General features: G+C 40.1%; 3 protein-coding genes across 4 annotated transcripts; 2 read left to right on the top strand and 1 right to left on the bottom strand.

The window, feature by feature from the left end:
* The first annotated feature begins 4,923 nt into the window (after window positions 1–4,923).
* On the top strand, window positions 4,924–8,424 carry LOC133717761 (abscisic acid 8'-hydroxylase 3-like). Its single transcript, XM_062144489.1, has 9 exons — window positions 4,924–5,269; window positions 5,739–6,063; window positions 6,291–6,440; window positions 6,814–7,065; window positions 7,207–7,293; window positions 7,500–7,578; window positions 7,759–7,865; window positions 7,975–8,093; window positions 8,186–8,424. The coding sequence occupies exons 1-9, from the start codon at window positions 5,019–5,021 to the stop codon at window positions 8,277–8,279; spliced, it is 1,464 nt and encodes a 487-aa protein (XP_062000473.1). The 5' UTR covers window positions 4,924–5,018; the 3' UTR covers window positions 8,280–8,424.
* LOC133717747 (toMV susceptible protein tm-1(GCR26)) lies at window positions 8,416–13,222 on the bottom strand. Of its 2 annotated transcripts, none has more exons than XM_062144473.1 (9): window positions 13,090–13,222; window positions 12,363–13,013; window positions 11,861–12,067; window positions 11,165–11,380; window positions 10,828–11,047; window positions 10,132–10,379; window positions 9,551–9,729; window positions 9,205–9,458; window positions 8,416–8,839 (listed from the first exon to the last, which is right to left on the bottom strand). In XM_062144473.1, the coding sequence occupies exons 1-9, from the start codon at window positions 13,219–13,221 to the stop codon at window positions 8,688–8,690; spliced, it is 2,259 nt and encodes a 752-aa protein (XP_062000457.1). In that variant the 5' UTR covers window position 13,222; the 3' UTR covers window positions 8,416–8,687. The 2 variants fall into 2 exon arrangements, with proteins under 2 accessions (XP_062000457.1, XP_062000462.1); XM_062144478.1 differs by having other exon boundaries at window positions 8,692–8,852.
* LOC133717768 (heavy metal-associated isoprenylated plant protein 43-like) lies at window positions 13,203–15,593 on the top strand. The gene is made up of 3 exons (XM_062144499.1): window positions 13,203–13,341; window positions 13,775–14,073; window positions 15,002–15,593. Exons 2-3 carry the CDS (start codon window positions 13,989–13,991, stop codon window positions 15,292–15,294), a joined length of 378 nt encoding a protein of 125 aa, XP_062000483.1. The 5' UTR covers window positions 13,203–13,341; window positions 13,775–13,988; the 3' UTR covers window positions 15,295–15,593.
* Window positions 15,594–17,933: the final 2,340 nt, after the last annotated feature.

The raw sequence follows: 17,933 nt of genomic DNA on the forward strand, positions 1-17,933 counted from the left end.
AACCATGTCATGAGAGATGATTTATGGGATTCTGACACATATAGGCTTTGGCATGACTGTCTGGGACACCCAGGTCGTGATATGATGATCCGTATATTAAAGACTTCACACGGACATCCATTCTTCAGAACGAAGAGAAGTAAAAACCAAAAATTGGTTAGAGGAGATGCACCTGCGCCTCACGGCGCCAAGACTGTGCCAGACCGGCCACTTAGGGCCGGCGCCGTCTACCCCCTACGGCAACAACATGGCATTGACGCCATGGATCATTGTTTGACTCCTCCTTCTACTTCTAAAGTCACTTGTGATTTTGTGGCTCAACCAAAATCCTCATTGGTTGTCTATAAAGCCCATCATTCGTTCTGCAAAGCCTGCTCTTTAGCAAAGTTAGGATCGAGACCATCCTATGCAAAGGACACCAAAGACAATATACCATTCTTGCAAAGAATCCAAGGTGATATTTGTGGACCTATTCAACCATCATGCGGACCATTTCGATATTTTATGGTATTGGTTGATGCATCGACACGCTGGTCACATGTCATGCTATTGTCCACAAGGAACGCTGCATTTGCTAAACTCCTAGCACAAATAATTAAGTTAAGGGCTCACCACCCTGATCATCCTATTAAGTCTATAAGGTTAGACAATGCTGGAGAGTTTACATCAAAGACTTTTGATGATTATTGCATGTCCATTGGGATTGATGTTGAACATCCTGTTCCTCCTGTTCACACCCAAAATGGTCTCGCAGAAGCCGCCATTAAACGACTACAAATGGTCGCTAGGGCATTGGTAATGCGCACCAATCTCCCTATTTCTGCTTGGGGCTATGCAATATTGCATGCAGCTGTGCTTATTCGTCTGAGGCCCACTGCCACTCAACCCTTTTCTGCGTCCCAGATGGTGACTAGGTATGAGCATGATGTCTCACACTTACGCATATTTGGGTGTGCAGTTTATGTGCCAATTGCGCCACCACAGCGCACCAAAATGGGTCTTCAAAGACGATTAGGCATTTATGTTGGATATGATTCTCCAACGATTATCCGCTACATAGAACCCTTGACAGGCGATCTCTTTACTGCTAGATTTGCGGATTGTCACTTCGATGAGACAGTCTTCCCGTCGTTAGGAGGAGATAAGAACATCAATGTTCAACAGGAACGACATGAATTGTCGTGGTCTGTCCCCACTCTGTCTCATCTTGATCCCCGAACCGCACAGTCCGAAATTGAAGTGCGGAGAATTCTCGATCTTCAGAACGTAGCAGAATCGATGCCTGATGCATTTTCTGATATCGCTAAAGTGACGAGATCACACATACCTGCTGCAAACATGCCTGCAAGGATTGATGTCCCTAAAACTAGAGGACATGACGCCAACTCAAGAGAATATGAGCATGGCGCCAACGTCCCCTCTCACAGTGATGGTGACGTTTTGGCTAGGCCCATGGCTCCTGCCAGGAAGCGCGGGAGGCCCATAGGTTCGATGGATTCTCGCCTAAGAAAGAAAGCGAGTTTGACACAAAATAATCCATTAATCATCGATGTGAATAATCCATCTCATGAGAATATTCCGGATTATGGTTATGTCCAAGAGACATCATTGGGGGACGCTCCAATGTCAGAACCAACTCCAGAGAATATAGATATCTCCATAAATTACACTAGTGTACATGAGATGATGGATAGAAATTCTATGGCGATTGATGATGCATTTGCATATTATATTGCAAAAGGAATTATAGAATATGATGATATCGAACCTCGCTCTGTTGAAGAATGGCAACGAAGAGCAGATTGGCCTAAATGGAAAGATGCGATCCAGGTTGAATTGGATTCACTAACAAAGAGACAGGTATTTGGGCCTGTAACGCAGACACCCCCAAGTGTAAAGCCTGTTGGCCATAAATGGGTCTTTGTTAGAAAGCGTAATGAGAAAAATGAGGTGGTAAGATATAAAGCCCGCCTTGTGGCGCAAGGTTTCTCACAACGCCCTGGAATCGACTACGAGGAGAGATATTCTCCCGTAATGGACGTTATAACGTTCCGCTACCTTGTCAGTTTGGTAGTTTCTGAAAAACTTGACATGCAGCTTATGGATGTGGTTACAGCATATCTCCATGGGAATCTAGATTCAGAGATATATATGAAGGTTCCAGATGGACTTCAATTACCCAAATCAAGTGGCTCTAAACCACGGAGCGCGTTTTCAATAAGGTTAAAACGCTCACTATATGGATTAAAACAATCCGGACGGATGTGGTATAACCGTCTAAGTGACTACTTGATTGGGAAGGGATATATTAACAATGAAATATGCTCATGCGTGTTCATTAAAAGAACAAGTTCCGGATTTGCAATCGTAGCAGTTTATGTCGATGACATGAACCTAATTGGAACTCTAGATGAGTTGAAGGAAACTGCTAAATACTTGAAATCCGAATTTGAGATGAAAGATCTTGGGAAAACACGGTTTTGTCTCGGTTTAGAACTCGAGCACCGTAGTGATGGGATTTTGATCCATCAGTCTGCATATACTCAGAAAATCCTAAGGCGCTTTAATGAAGATAAAGCAAAGCCTGTGAGTACTCCCATGATTGGTCGTAGTCTTGAGCCCGGAAAAGATCCGTTTCGTCCAAAGGATGAGGACGAAGAACCATTAGAGGCCGAAGTGCCCTATTTAAGTGCAATAGGCGCATTATTGTACTTAGCTCAATGCACAAGACCAGACATCTCTTTTGCAGTGAACTTGTTAGCTCGACATAGCTCTGCGCCAACACGCCGCCATTGGATTGGTGTAAATACCATCTTTCGATACCTAATAGGTACGATTGATATGGGCCTATTTTATCCCTACAGAGAGAAGAGGAATGACGGAAGAATGGGATCGGACCCCATTAGGCATGGAGCCACCGTCCACCATGACAAAGTGGCCGGCCATATTGCCGCCAACGCCGTCACCAACACCAAGGGTGGCCGGCCTCACCCTACTCCCCTCCATCAAAACGACAATGATGTTTTGATGGGATTTGCTGATGCAGGGTACCTCTCTGACCCTCACAAATGTCGCTCCCAAACTGGTTATGTCTTTACCATGGGAAGCACTGCGATATCTTGGAGGTCTACGAAACAGACCCTTGTTGCTACTTCCTCGAATCATGCAGAGATTATTGCTCTACATGAAGCCGTTCGTGAATGTATATGGTTAAGGTCTGTGATTCGACATATTCAAGGAAGTTGTGGTTTGAAATCTACCACAGATGAACCTACATGCATTTATGAGGATAATGCAGCTTGTATTGAACAAATGAAGTTAGGTTTCATCAAGGGCGACAACACCAAGCATATATCGCCTAAGTTCTTTTATAATCAGCAACAACAATCACTTCTAAAGATTGAAGTGAATCAAATCCGATCAGAGGATAATATAGCGGACTTATTCACTAAGTCGTTACCTAAAATCCACCTTCGAGAAACATGTGAAGAGCATCGGATTGAGAAAGTTATCCGAACTCCCACGATTGTAGCAATCAGGGGGAGATATCGACATCAGGGGGAGTTATGATGTCTACATGTTCGATCTCGAAGAGTGAAGGACGTGTTGTGCTCTTTTTGTCCTTCGACCAGGGTTATTTTTATCCCACAGAGTTTTTGTTACCTGGCAAGGTTTTTAACGAGGCAACGGATGAAGCGTCACCACCAAGTTTGAAGCGGCACAAGGGGGAGTGTTGAAGGAATATCGATTTAGTGTGCCTTATCAAACTAGGAGTAGCAATAGGAGAGAAGGTTCTAGATTTCCCAATCCTACACGGATTGGTATTCCTTGTAACATTAGAACTAGTACTTTGTAATCCCTATATATAGGGCTCCTATTCTCAATAATAATACACACATCTCTCTCTACAATTCTCTCTCGAATCTATTTTACTTAAACATAAAATAAAATAAAAATGAATTTGAGTCACTGGAGACCTGTCTATTAGAGTATTAGGCAACACATTTTCCAGCTACTTAATTGATAATTTGAGCATACCAGAATCTTTCTACTATAATCATGATCGGCCACCCCACTCCAATCTGTCTCTTTTGCTCCCATTGTACTATAATATCTATAACTGTTGATGCTCGACCTCATTCCATTCCAATCATACAGGGTATTATGGACCACTTTGTTCAGAATTCTTAAACCATCTGAGGTGGGTTCATTTCTCAATCAAATATATAATCAAACTCCAATTTTTCATTTGTCAAATAATATTTGAATGCTCGTGTAAGATCTCTCTTAATCAAATATATAATCCAACTCCAACTTTTCATTTGTCAAATAGTATTTGAATGCCCCCGTGTAAGATCTTAATCATAGTCAGGTTCTCAGTATCTCAGTATTCAATTATTGCATAATGGGGGCAGCATTACAATCCACTATATATCCGGTTACCATCCATGTGCAATCTGCATTTAGACTTTCCGACAGAAAATATGATTCTCTGCTTAGAATTTCTGTGTTGCTATTGTGCTTCTATCCAAAACGACCTTGTTTCACAGCGTTTCGGGTATAAAATTCAGTACTTAAGTGAGGATCTACATTTTCAATAAAAGTATACAGTACACACATAAATACAGTGCGGGTTTGGTCGAGACTCGTGATAGTATTTCAGGACGTTCTCTCGTTGCTTATTGTAATAAGGGGTTTAGGCTCAATGTCCCTCCCTTGTATTCGACAGTTTCATTAATCAAGACTTGAGGACAGCCGCACCAGCCCTTTATTTCAAAAAAAAAAAAAAAATACAGTGCGGGTGCTACACCTTTACACTTGTCTTTTAGAGATAGGAATGAGGAATCTTCCAAATATGTCTCTGTTAATCTTTCCTCAGGTGCTCCGCATTTAAGAAAATTATCTGCCGAAGGCATTTTGTCTCATCTGAAACCTCATCTTTACTGTTCTTATATAAAACACACCATTAGAACCTTGGACCTGTCGATCTATTCTTGATCCGTAGAGTGAAGCTGAAGATGTTCATTCCATCAAAAGAAGTTCTCCTATTTCTTGTTCAGAAGCACTATGTGACCTTCATTCTTGCAGTGCTTTCTATTGGAGTAATATTTTTGGTTCCAAAATTTGGTTGGAAAACGGTTGCAATTAGCTACAGAGGTCATATCCGTGGTCGGTTGGGTTTACCCTTTATAGGTGAAACCTTTTCTTTTCTTTCAGCAACTAATAGCACAAAAGGATGCTACGAGTTTGTCAGACTCCGACGACAATGGTTAGTTATTCTACATATATATCCAGCAGAAGTAACATGTTAGGACTTATCAATACACTTTGTGTCTCCAAGTAGTCAGGATTCAAGAACATCAATAAGTTTCGTCTCATCGATCATGATCCTGCTAATTCTATGTTTTTCGATCTGCAACATCATCACCATTAACTTGCCTTTCTTCCCCTAAAAGAAAATATTAGAAATTTACCAAAAGAAAGACACATATTAGAAATTTATCTAGAGGCTACTCGCCTAAGGTGATATTTAGGCTACACCAGAAGATATGAGGTTAAGTTTTTAACCGTATTAGCAAGAAATCCACAAAGATGCATGACTTTCTTTCATTTCATAAAAGTCTATGCAAATTGAAACACTTGTGACTTGCAAATAAAGTTAATTTTTCATTTGATACAATGTAGTTATTTGTTTTCATGGTGATAGAACATAGAGTTGATGATTGTGATGAAACTAGGTATGGGAAGTGGTTCAAGACAATGATTTTTGGAAAGATCCATGTATTTGTGCCAAGCGCAGAGGGTGCAAAAATGATTTTTTCAAATGATTTTGTAAAGTTCAACAAAGGCTATGTGAAATCAATGGCAGATTGTGTTGGAAAGAACAGCGTGCTCTGTGTACCACATGAAAACCACAGAAGGATAAGGCGCCTTCTATCAGATCCTTTCTCCATGAACTCTTTATCTCAATTTGTTCAGAAATTTGATAAAATGCTGTGCCAGAAGTTGAAGAAGCTAAAAGAAGGAGGAAAAAGCTTTGTGGTGCTTGAATTTGGTATGAAGGTAACAACACGAAGCCATTACTTAAGTCTGTTTGGTATAACAACATCGGCATCAATGAAAACCTAACCAAATGTCAGTTTGATATGAACCAGCAAGAAAATGTAGTAAAGTAGCACTCAGTAGAATAGACTGAAAATAGCATATATATATGTGTGTGTGTGTGTGTGTGTGTGTGTGTGTGTGTATAGTGTTGTGGCTGACCTCTCTGAATGTTATCGGATTTGCAGATGACATTTGATGCAATGTGCAGCATGCTAATGAGTGTCACTGAGGATTCATTGTTACGGAAGATTGAGAAAGATTGCACTACTATTTCAGATGCAATGTTATCCATTCCAGTCATGATTCCAGGCACTAGATATTACAAAGGCATCAAGGTAATGCAGCCTGCCCAAGATCAAGAAAAGAAAAAAAGCTAACAGTGCAATGGTTTGGTGTTTTTGTTAGTCTTGTATAATTTGTCAGCTTGCTAATTAATATCTCAAGTCGTTGGGTTTCAGTAGTTGTCTAACATAGTATCAAACTATCAAAAGTCCGGTTATTGAAGATTCTGTGCTCGACCAAAATCTCAAGTCTAAAATAGGAATATAAAGATGCATATGTTCCCTCTTCACATGCACAATGGGGAGTGCAGTAAGGAGAGTTATCAGCTGAAGCTTTTTGATTAACAAACCAAAGAAAAAAAAAACATATTCTCAAAGAAATAGTTGGTTTATTTTAAACAGCACACTAACAGAATAGTTGAAGCAGGCACGCAGACGTCTTATGGAAACCTTTAAGGACATGATTGACAGAAGAAGAAGTGGGAAGGAGTCTCCAGAAGACTTCCTACAGTCCATGTTAGACAGAGATTCATACCCTCCTAATGAAAAGCTTCAAGACTCGGAGATTACGGACAACCTATTGACACTGATAATTGCAGGGCAGACAACCACTGCAGCTGCGATAATGTGGAGTGTCAAGTTTCTGGACGAGAACAAAGAAGCCCAAGACAGACTCAGAGTAAGTAACAAAGGGAAAATTGCTGAAGACACCATATTTTCTGACCACATTATCCGATCGACCTGATGCTGCGGTTGTTGATGCTTAGGTATTTTAATCCCCTGTTAATTAACATAACTGCCGCATCATGTGAATGTACAGGAGGAACAGTTGGCAATAGCAAAGTCTAAGCCAGATGGAGCTTCAGTTACACTTGAAGATATCAAAGATATGTCCTACTGTTTGAAGGTTAGCACATCCTATTCTGATTTTCTAAACAGAAAAGGTCTTTAGTGGTTCACTGTTTACATTCAATTTAGATTTTGTTTCATACATCATGCATTTGTATACAGTATGTTACTAATAGTATTTGTATACTGTATGTTACTAATAGTAGTGACATCGTGGGAATCATAGTGATGGCATTTCAACATTCCATTTGCTTTGTTTTCCAGGTTGTCAAAGAGACACTGAGGATGGCCAATGTCCTTCTCTGGTTTCCTCGCGTTGCACTCAGTGACTGCACTATACAAGGCAAGCTTTCAAGTTGTCTTCAATTCCCTCAGACTCATCATACAATAATTTCTGGATGGTGATAGACTGATAGACTAGCCTTTTTTTTTAGGCCACGAAATTCAGAATTTTCTGAAAAATCTTGAGAGGATAGATTCCTTACCCACTTTGTTAGATTAATCTGTGACATTGCAATTGCAGGTTTTAAAATAAAGAAAGGATGGCATGCGAACATAGATGCAACTTGCATACACTATGATCCAGATTTGTATGCAGACCCTATGCAGTTCAACCCAGATAGATTTGATGTAACCAACTCCTTGCCTTAAAACTTAGACAATGATGATTTGACATTACCATATTTATAACTGTTAGGCTTAGAGTGAAATGTTACATCTCCTTGCGTTATTTATCCAGGAAATGCAAAAGCCATTTGGCTTTATACCATTTGGTTCAGGACCCAGAACATGCTTAGGAATCAATATGGCAAAGGTGACAATGCTGGTCTTTTTACACCGTTTAAGTAGTGGTTACAGGTGAGTTAAATGTTCGCTACTGCTAGCTAGACCTTCATTACTCTCGTCTTTCATTTTATGATTCCTAAACCCTTTTCACTGTTGGTGTGTAGGTGGACAGTCAATGATCTGGATACTAGCTTAGAAAAGAAGGCACACATTCCTAGACTAAGAAGTGGATGTCCTATTACTTTGAAGGCCTTGTGAGGGGGACGATAAGAATATGTTTATGAGAAAATTTCATAAGAATATGTTTATGAGAAAATTTCAAGCACAACCTGGTATGCTTGAAAGGTTAATAATGGTTTTGTAAGAATTTTCTGATTGAATAGAGGTTAAACTGTAGAAGAAAGAGATTGCTTGTTAATAATCAGTGTCCGGCCAGTGGCTCTTATGATGCATACATGTATCATCATTGATCACATCACACAATATTACAATCGGTATATAGTTGAAACGAGTAAACAAATATGTTGACATCACATCGATTGTACATCAAATCAGTTTCTATGTTTTTCTTTACCATTATGATTAAAGCAAGCAAATATGACACAGTAAAGGAATGAAAGAAGAATGAAATGAAGCAACTGGCTTTGTGAAGAACAGGATCATACTTCAGTGGAAAGAGATTGATTTGTACTGTTGCATTGTGGAGGTTATAGCTTGTTCAACGGGTAGCCTCTCCATGCTCGATGCGCCATAAAAGCCATGAACTCCCTTGGTGTTCTTAAGTACAAATTCTGCCTCTTTTGGGCTAGAGATGGGACCTGTAAAATGCCCCTAATAATCTTATGTTGATTAAAGTAAAAATACTATAATTGACCATTTAAAAGACAATTCAAGGAAATCCGAAAGTGGAAATTGAAGAAAAACAGAATCTTTGAATCAAAATGAGGAAGCCTGAGCAGTAGAGCTGACACTTGAGAACACTTTTACATTTGTTTTAATCAGCATTAAAGACCATTATTGAAAGAGTAAACAAGGATCAATACCTGAACAGGAAATGCTACAAGTGGTAGCTAAAAGCAACAGATTTAGTATAAGTTTATACATTTTCTTTTCCATGTCAAATTGTAATTTCATGATCGCACAAACTTCATACAAGAAACACAAAAAGCTTCAGAAATCATACCACCATGGCAGAGCACAATAGCATTGGGATTGATCCTATGTGCAGCATCTGCAATAGTTTGTACACGAACTATACTTTCCTCCAGCGAAACAGCCGTCTTTGCCCCTATAGAGCCAGCTGTAGTGAGTCCCATATGAGCCACTATAATATCAGCACCACCTTTTGCCATTTCCACAGCTTCATCTTGATTGAAAGCATATGGGGTTGTCAAGAGACCCATCTTATGTGCTTTTTCAATCATATCAACCTCCAATCTGTTCCATAGATTAAGAAAAAGAAATAATTGCAAAATGCATAAAACATTGATATCAAATCTTTTTAAAGTAAACTCTCTCTTAATACCTACCGATATCCCATTCCAGTTTCTTCAAGATTTTGTCTAAAATTACCATCAAATAATCCAACAGTTGGAAAATTTTGAACTCCAAAGAATCCAATTGACTCCACCTGCCTCAGGAAGAAATCCATTCGGCGAAAAGGATCAGTCCCACATACTCCGGCAAGAACCGGTACCTTCTTCACCACCTATACAGTATTATAAGACATCAGAAATTTTTCTAAAAGGGAGCAGGTTTTCCCTAATAACATGACTCATCAGGTTTCTGTTGAATGTTATATTTTAGATTTGCAGGTCATTCCTTGTTACCAAGATATATTAGGAAATAAAAGTTGAACTATCAGAATATTTCAAGAAACTGAAAGGCACAACAATATTAAAAATTAAATTACAATATTCTATTTCTAACCACATTTCTTCAAAGTCTTTTTCTAATCAAGGAGTTGAATTAGGACCATTTACAGGAGAAGATGAAATCATAATAAAGCTTAAATTATATGAAGATGATTGTTTAGCAAGTTTAAAACGAAAATAGTTGAAAAAGCACTTTGGTAAAGAAATTTTGGAACATGCAAGCAGTTAATACGTACTGGTAAAACTTCATTAGCCATGTCAAGTACTACAGCATTTGCATCAGCAAAAGGCAATAAGCCTGCCAAGGAACCTCTTCCTGCCATGCGAAAGCGCCCTGAATTGTACAACACTATCAGGTCAACTCCACCAGCTTCCTCAAACTTTGCGGATATACCCGTCCCTGCCCCAGCCCCTATAATTGGTATTCCTTTATTTATTTGATCTCTTAGTTGCTGTAGTATCGCCCAAGTTCTTTGCAGAGTTTCTGTCACAGAAGTAACAGGTTACAGGTTACAAAATTTGCACAATATATTGCTAAAAAAATAACGACATATGAAATGAATAAAGATCAAGCAACAAACTGCAAAATCCATCCCAAATCTATTCATCATTTTGTGTAACATATTAATGCATTAAAAGGGAATCTGTTTACAAGAATATTTCAATGTGATTAAGTTTCTGTTTTTTGTATCTAATAGGTGAAACAACAAAATGCGCAACTTCATGTGGTGTAGCTCTTTTTTGTTCTGATTCAATTCAACAAAGCCCCGTCTAGAATCCCAAAAAGTCTTATGTCTTGACATAAAAACCTGGATCAAGTGGCTAACAGTATAATGCAACAAAATGCATCTGTTGGATATAAATATACTCTGATCTACTTGAAACCACCAATGTTTGATATGTTATAAAGAAAACCAACAGCAAAAAGCAACCTGGTTTTGCATCTGGGAAGTCACTCAGGCTGCGTGGAGTGGTCTCACAGCTTGAGAAATTTATCTGGGCAACAGAACTTTCATGAACTTCTTGACTGGGCTCGGGAGAAGCAACTTGAGGAGTAGACTGAAGAGGATTCTTCATACTAATCTCTAAAAATGAGTCAACCAATGCATTTGCAAACTCAGGGTCATTTATATGATGAGGGTACACCTTTACCTATTAAAAAGGCACTATTTTCAATAGTAAAGTTATCCTGCACAGAAATCAAGGCAATAAAAGAAGGTTGGGACAGTGATACACCCATACACACCAGCTGGTTGGCAAAAACAGTACCTGCCGATCTTCATTTGTCTTAATGAGCCTCTTAAGTTCATTTATCAGAGTAGCAGTAGCCTCAGGATCATAAAAGGACATCCCTGGTGCATCCAAAGCAGAGACACCCTTTTGCGGCAGGCAAACAACGACCTTTGATGATGACTTGTTCAGTTTATCTGCTATAAAGCTAGCAAATATTTTGCTTTCATCCACTGTGGTTCTCATCAGTGAAACCTGAAAATGAAAAGAACCGACTCCACATTAGACAGACGCAACCCTATTATTTACAAACAAAGAAGTTATTTAGAAAGGTTTTTAACTAAGTTCTAGAACAGGAAAGTGTGCTTGTGCAATTTTGTATTTGGGGCTGAGCAGATATAGGCCATTTCTTGTCCTCATGAGTTAGACCAATAATGGTAACTAAGGCTCCTTGTTAAAAGCACACACACCATAATACCTCATTCATCAGACTGGGGGATATAAGACAGTTGACATGAAATAAAGGATGCTTTCCACTCATATAGCAAAGTTACACAGTCAGAACAACAGTGCATCACATTAGTATTACAAGAAGAGTAAATTCCAATTAAGCATCTGATTTTGATGCAAAAACAAAAAAACAAAAAACAAAAAAAAAGCAGCGGAGGAAACAGATGAGAACGATCAAAGCTGAGGGAGGACTGAAAAAGGAGTGGACTAAAGAGAGGTTATCACCTGCTTATTATGTTCATGAATCTTTCTTTTTTGAAAATTGGATGGTATGGTATCTTTAGCTCCAAAGTTTACCATATCCAAAGCTCCAACGCTCAGGACTAAAGGAACCCCTTTCTCTACAGTAGCATCAAAGCGAGAAGGATCACAAGCCATGACACCTCCAACCACATAGTCTGCAACTTCTGTTGTTGTGATATCCAAAACACCCTAGATACAAATATGCAAAAGAAAACAAAAATGAAGTTTGCATATAAAGTTTAAAACCATAATAAAGCTAAAGGAAATCAAATTGCATAACAATTTTCGAACCCACACACAAGATACAGTGAGAAACAGAGAAATGCTTGTAAAGGTCTCTTGTATTTAAATCGAATGAAGAGATGCATAAAGTTGATACATTTACATGATCACTTGATGAAAAATCCCACTAAAACAAATCGAAATTTTGAAACTTCATACATCCACATTCACAAATGAATGGGATCAAAACAAAAGACATTACCTTTATAAACCCCTCCTTGACCAGAGATTCCATGGCCCCACCACCAACCCCAGTAGCATGAAAAACCAGAGTCTCATACCCCTCCTCCTCCAGTCTCTCTTTCACAGCATTCACACAAGTAGTGGTAACCCCAAACATGGTCAACCCCACCGTTGACTTCTCACCCTCACCACCACTCTCTTTCCTCTCAAGTCTTCCAATCACCATCCCTCCAAATGCAGCCGCAGCATTGTTCAATACGACCCTGCTCACGCTATTAATCCCACACACGTCCACAATCGACGGGTACAGCACCAAATCCGAGGTCCCTACGTAATGGTCCGTCCGGCCGCTCGCCACGGTGGACACAATAAGCTTCGGCACTCCGATCGGGAGCGATCTAAGCGCCGGGGATACCAGAGCCGTGCCTCCGCTGCCTCCGACGCCTATCGCTCCAACTAAAACGCCGTCGCTTTGTGATTTCGTTACGAAAATCTCCAGCGCCTTGCTCATCACATCCACCGCTTCGCCTCTATCCTCCGGAAGCTGGTCCGGGGCATCGGAGTTGCTACGAAGCACCTCGTTTCTCGAAACGAAGGCGAAATCGGTTATGTTATGATCGGAATCGGAGTGGTTCCGGCCGACGGAGACATCGACAACGGTGACTTGAACCTGATACGGAGATTGAATTTACATATTGAGGTGCGTGATTGAAGTGAAATCAGAGAAGGAGAGAGGAGTTAGTTACCTTGGATGAGGAAGATGTGGCGAATGCGGCGAGGTTGGATCGGACTGAGTCGGCGAGGAATCGGAGCTCCTCGAGCTTCGTATCGGCGGTTCCGATACAGAAAACCCGGCGACTTTTATCTTCCGCCGGCATTATTGAGCTCGGAGAGTTGCGGTTTGACAGTGGAGAAAGAATAGAGGTGAGAGCGAGATCAGAACCAGAGTCAGAACATGGCGGACTGGTAGTTGGTGGTGGTGAATTATGGCGCTAAAGGTAAAAACAGCCAAAATTTTATCCTTTTTATCCCCCGGGGGGGAGTATCTCAACTTAAATTCCTTCTGCACACTTTGGTATCTCATGTTCTTCTTTTAAATCATCTCGTGCCAAATAAGTTAAAATTAAAAGCTAAGAAAGTAGATAGAGGAATACCATATTGCCAAATCTGAAAAAAGCTAGCTTGTTAAGTTTCCTCACATCGGTGTAACTTCCCCTCCTTTTAGGTTAGGATATTAGGTAATTGTGAATTACTGCCATATGATTCATGGTGGTTGATCCATCCGGAATCAAATGGCCAAATAGATACCAACAAATCGAACATATAACAAGTCAATGAAACATAGGTCTCATCTTAAATTAGTTAAGACCTAATATACGTGTTTTTGTAGCTTTCATTCTAATCAAGTTGTTGATTATATATGTTTCTAAGGTACTTGGAAAAATAAAGAAAGGACAACAATTGGACAGATACCAGCTCTAGCAGATGAGCATAAAGCTAGGAAGGTGAGCAACCCAAAGTTCTCAATTCCCATCTGCTGGAACATAACTGATCTTCTCTTTAAATAACATTATGGCAAGGATGGATTCCTCTAGCTAGATTTCATAAATTAGGAGAGGAAGGGAGTAATCTAGCTCTAGCTTCAATGGTACAAAGGACTGTCCTCAGGGTTGATATATCATGCCTAAAATGCAAGAAGAAGATTCTCAAGGCAGTTACTGGCCTAGAAGGTAATATAATTTAGTCTCTTGTTTCTCTGTTTTTTTGTTTATTACTATCACTTTAGCCTTAATTGTGGAACAAAACCATCAATAATAAAGTGCATATACGATAAATGTTAGCATCAATCATTTATGCATGCATACGTAACCGTACATTCTTGATTGGTATGGATCTCACGATAAGCTCCATATAAACCAACATTCAATTAGATTTTTTTTTCGCAATCGTGGATATTGATCGACAAAAGCAAAACATCACATGTACTATAGTAAAACAATCTTTCCCCTACCATAGGGTAGAACAGATCAACTCAACTGACGCGGGCTTCTTTGTCCATCTTGTGGAACAAGAAAGGAGAGCATCAGCATGAGGGTACATGACAAATTACTAGCGTTAGTCATTCATGCGTGCGAGAGTAGTTTTTTTTTTTTTTTTTATAGTTTTCGATATGATCACAATGAGTTTCCTATCAATGAATAATTAAGGACTTTCTAATCAGCCAATGTGCCTGCAGTATGGAGATCCATTAGGTCACTTACATATTTATCGATATGATCACAATGAGTTTCCTATCAATGAATAATTAAGGACCTTCTAATCAGCCAGTGTGCCTGCATGGAGATCCATTAGGTCACTTACATATTTTATATATTTTGTTATTGTAAGCTTGGTCCTGAACTCCTGACATTTTGAGGGCCGAAGCGGCTCATTAGATAAAACCCTTAAACTACTGTTGTAGATTAGAAGTAGCTTTAGAAACTGCTCAAGATATAGAGAGGCCTTGGTACAAAAATGGAATTCTAGGTAATTGGAGATTTTGCTTTCTCCAACTCGGTTTGATGGATATTAATTATTAGCTAGGCTCAGAATCTATAGCTAATTTGGTCTTAAGTGGTATCGTTATTGTAATTTCTAAGTTGGCGTCAACCATTGCAGGTGTGGATAAAATTGAAGTTGATGCAGCCAAGGGAACTTTGACAGTGACAGGAAATGCAGACCCTTATGACATAATAGTCCGGTGCAGAAAAGCCGGCAAGTTTGCCGATGTAGTGACCATCGGGCCTCCTCCGGCTCCACCTAAACCGAAAGAAGATGAGAAAAAGAAGCCAGAGGAGAAGAAACCAGCAGACCAGAAGGTTCCACAAGGTCCCAATTATATGTATCATCCCCACGTTATAATGTTGGAGCCCCCTTGTCATGATCCCAACCCATCCTGCTCTATCATGTGACCAACCATATAGATCGAGCGATCAAACTCAATCGAAGTATATATTTTGAGAGTTCATGATCTGTTGTTAAGGTCTATCTGTGATCGAGAGATGAAGTATAATGTTTGAGAATAGACCTAAGAACCATGTAAAATAAGGATCCTTATTGTTCTGGTCATGATGTAAAATATGCACATTCATTCAATTTATTTGTACGTGTGGTTAGTACTTGTAAAATGACACGGTCTGAAAAATAAAACTGTTAACTAAGACTTGATTTATTCGGAAAAAAAAAGAAGGAAACTTAATTATGTAATGTTTAAAGAGAGAGGCAGTAGAAATCTTGAAGGTTTTAACAAGAATGCATTGTATGGCTTAATCATCTATTTTTACCCTATGTACGTACTTGTAGTAGCATGATCATGGACAAAGGGAGATTCTTTGATAATACAAAGGCAAATCTTATGAACAAAACTAGTTAACCAAAAATAGAAAATAAAATTGCAGTACCCAAAAATTCAATCTCAGGTCCCCAATGATACTATTGGACCATTACCCGGCCTATACCAATCAATCACATAGCCAAAAATGAGTACAATTGCGGAGAAGGGTGAGTCCTAGAAGCTATTTCCATTTCTGGTAATAACCATCCATTCACAATATATCAATGACAGAAATGACACATTTTGGAGGGAGTTATAACTTTTGGAGGGAACTAGCTGATCTAGTGAAAACTATGAGATTTTTAGAGGGAAAACATTAAAGGACTAAAACACCCATAGAAAAAGCCATGTGACACTTAATTAACGGTGTTAGTAACGGCGGCGTGTTAGCGTGTATGAATGTTGTATATTTAGAATAGAGAAAACTTCAGCTACCGTCCCCAAACTATGCTGCCAAGGCCAATTTGATACCCGAACTCTCAAAAGTATCAATGTGATACCCAAAGTCGTATTTTGACATCAACGTGATACTTCCGTCAAAAATCTCTAACGACTCCGTTTGTTTGCTGACGTGGCAAGCACGTGGCCCTCCAAAAAAAGTGCAATGACCGATTTACCCTTTTTTTTTGTTAATTCATTTTTTTTCTTTTCATTTCTTTTTCTTCTTCTGGGATCGATCGCTCTCTCTCTCTCTCTCTCTCTCTCTCTCTTCCTTTCCCACTCTACTCCTCTCTCCTTTCTATCACAAAAAGGCAGATCGAACCAGAAGCACCTGTGGTGCATGAAAGTGGATTCCGATGGCGAAGCGGCGGCGCCGTCGACAGCGAAGAAGAGGGGATCGAGGCAGTGGGGGAGAAGGGTAAGGAGGGGAGGGGAATTGGAGGGGCAGTTCGACAGGCAGAGGATCGAGAGCGCCGGCGACAGCGAAGAGGAGGGGATCGAGGCGGTGAGGGAAGCTCATGTTTGAATTCAAAACGGCGGCGGACAATATGAAAGATGCGATTTTGAGAGGGGGGAAGGAAGAGGTGGAGGAGGAGGACGACGAGCCGGCGCTGGTTGCTGCTGCTGTTGTTACTGACGTGACGGCAGTGGTGGAGGAGGAGGACGCTGAGGCTGTGGCTGTGGAGGAAGGGGAATCGTCGCCGGTCCGAGGGGCTTCCGTTTTGGGTCTGGAGAAGAAGGACGGGCCCAAGGATTTGTATTCATTCGAATCATACTCGTGCTCGTTGTCTATGTGCATTGTTGTGTTTAGCATTTGTATTCATTGTGATTGATGAATGATGATGATTCTTTGTATACTAAAATTTGAAGCCACCTCTTAGGCCGTTGGGTGCTACGGTTCATTTGTACTACTGCTACTATTCTTTTTGGTGTTGTAGAAGGATGGGAGTTATGATTCTTTGTATGTCTTCACTATCTGGTTGCAATTATACCAGTATTAATATACCATATTTCAGTGCCAATGTACCAGATTTCATTTGAGTTTTGTAGCAGTTGAACACATTTCTGCAGTTCAACACGATGAGATTAGTCTTTCGACAGATGAGCTTTTAGTATTTGGACCTCAATTCTCAGAGCCGCAGACCTTTACCACTAACAGAGGCTCAGTGTGCATAATTGGATATGAAAGAAACATGGAAGTGTGGCAAACTAGCTATCCAGCTAATGTAACAAAGAAAGCTATCATGCTTCTAAAAGATGCACCAATGAGATAAAATAATTGGGTTCCAAGGAAACTGAATTCAAATTTCAATCACGACAAATAAGTGATAGTATTCTATTCCTTCCTTTGTTACACTGTTATTCCTCCACTAGTCCATATGCATATAATGACAAATATAGCGGGGATATTATACTAGAATACAACAGAAGCCATAGAAGGGCCAATCAATCATCTACATCTCATGCCTAACTGGGGACGGAGCATTTTATTGGGTTCACATAATGAGCTTCCCTCACCACCTCGATCCCCTCCTCTTCGCTGTCGCCGGCGCTCTCGATCCTCTGCCTGTCGAACTGCCCCTCCAATTCCCCTCCCCTCCTTACCCTTCTCCCCCACCGCCTCGATCCCCTCTTCTTCGCTGTCGACGGCGCCGCCGCTTCGCCATCGGAATCCACTTTCATGCACCACAGGTGCTTCTGGTTCGATCTGCCTTTTTGTGATAGAAAGGAGAGAGGAGTAGATTGAGAGAGAGAGCGATCGATCCCAGAAGAAGA

This window comes from Rosa rugosa, chromosome 1 (assembly GCF_958449725.1).
Source record: "Rosa rugosa chromosome 1, drRosRugo1.1, whole genome shotgun sequence".
NCBI classification, from domain to species: Eukaryota; Viridiplantae; Streptophyta; class Magnoliopsida; order Rosales; family Rosaceae; genus Rosa; species Rosa rugosa.

What these genes read in the sequence shown, in the direction of transcription:
- LOC133717761 (XM_062144489.1), top strand. Translation starts at nt 5,019, where the DNA reads ATGTTCATTCCATCAAAAGAAGTTCTCCTATTTCTTGTTCAGAAGCAC. An exon ending in GTCAGACTCCGACGACAATG is followed by an intron (nt 5,270 to 5,738) that starts GTTAGTTATTCT and finishes TGATGAAACTAG; the next exon opens with GTATGGGAAGTGGTTCAAGA. An exon ending in TGCTTGAATTTGGTATGAAG is followed by an intron (nt 6,064 to 6,290) that starts GTAACAACACGA and finishes TCGGATTTGCAG; the next exon opens with ATGACATTTGATGCAATGTG.
- LOC133717747 (XM_062144473.1), bottom strand. Translation starts at nt 13,221, where the DNA reads ATGCCGGCGGAAGATAAAAGTCGCCGGGTTTTCTGTATCGGAACCGCC. An exon ending in TTCATGAACATAATAAGCAG is followed by an intron (nt 11,381 to 11,860) that starts GTGATAACCTCT and finishes TTTCATTTTCAG; the next exon opens with GTTTCACTGATGAGAACCAC. An exon ending in GAAACTGGAATGGGATATCG is followed by an intron (nt 9,459 to 9,550) that starts GTAGGTATTAAG and finishes TCTATGGAACAG; the next exon opens with ATTGGAGGTTGATATGATTG.
- LOC133717768 (XM_062144499.1), top strand. Translation starts at nt 13,989, where the DNA reads ATGGTACAAAGGACTGTCCTCAGGGTTGATATATCATGCCTAAAATGC. An exon ending in GGCAGTTACTGGCCTAGAAG is followed by an intron (nt 14,074 to 15,001) that starts GTAATATAATTT and finishes CAACCATTGCAG; the next exon opens with GTGTGGATAAAATTGAAGTT.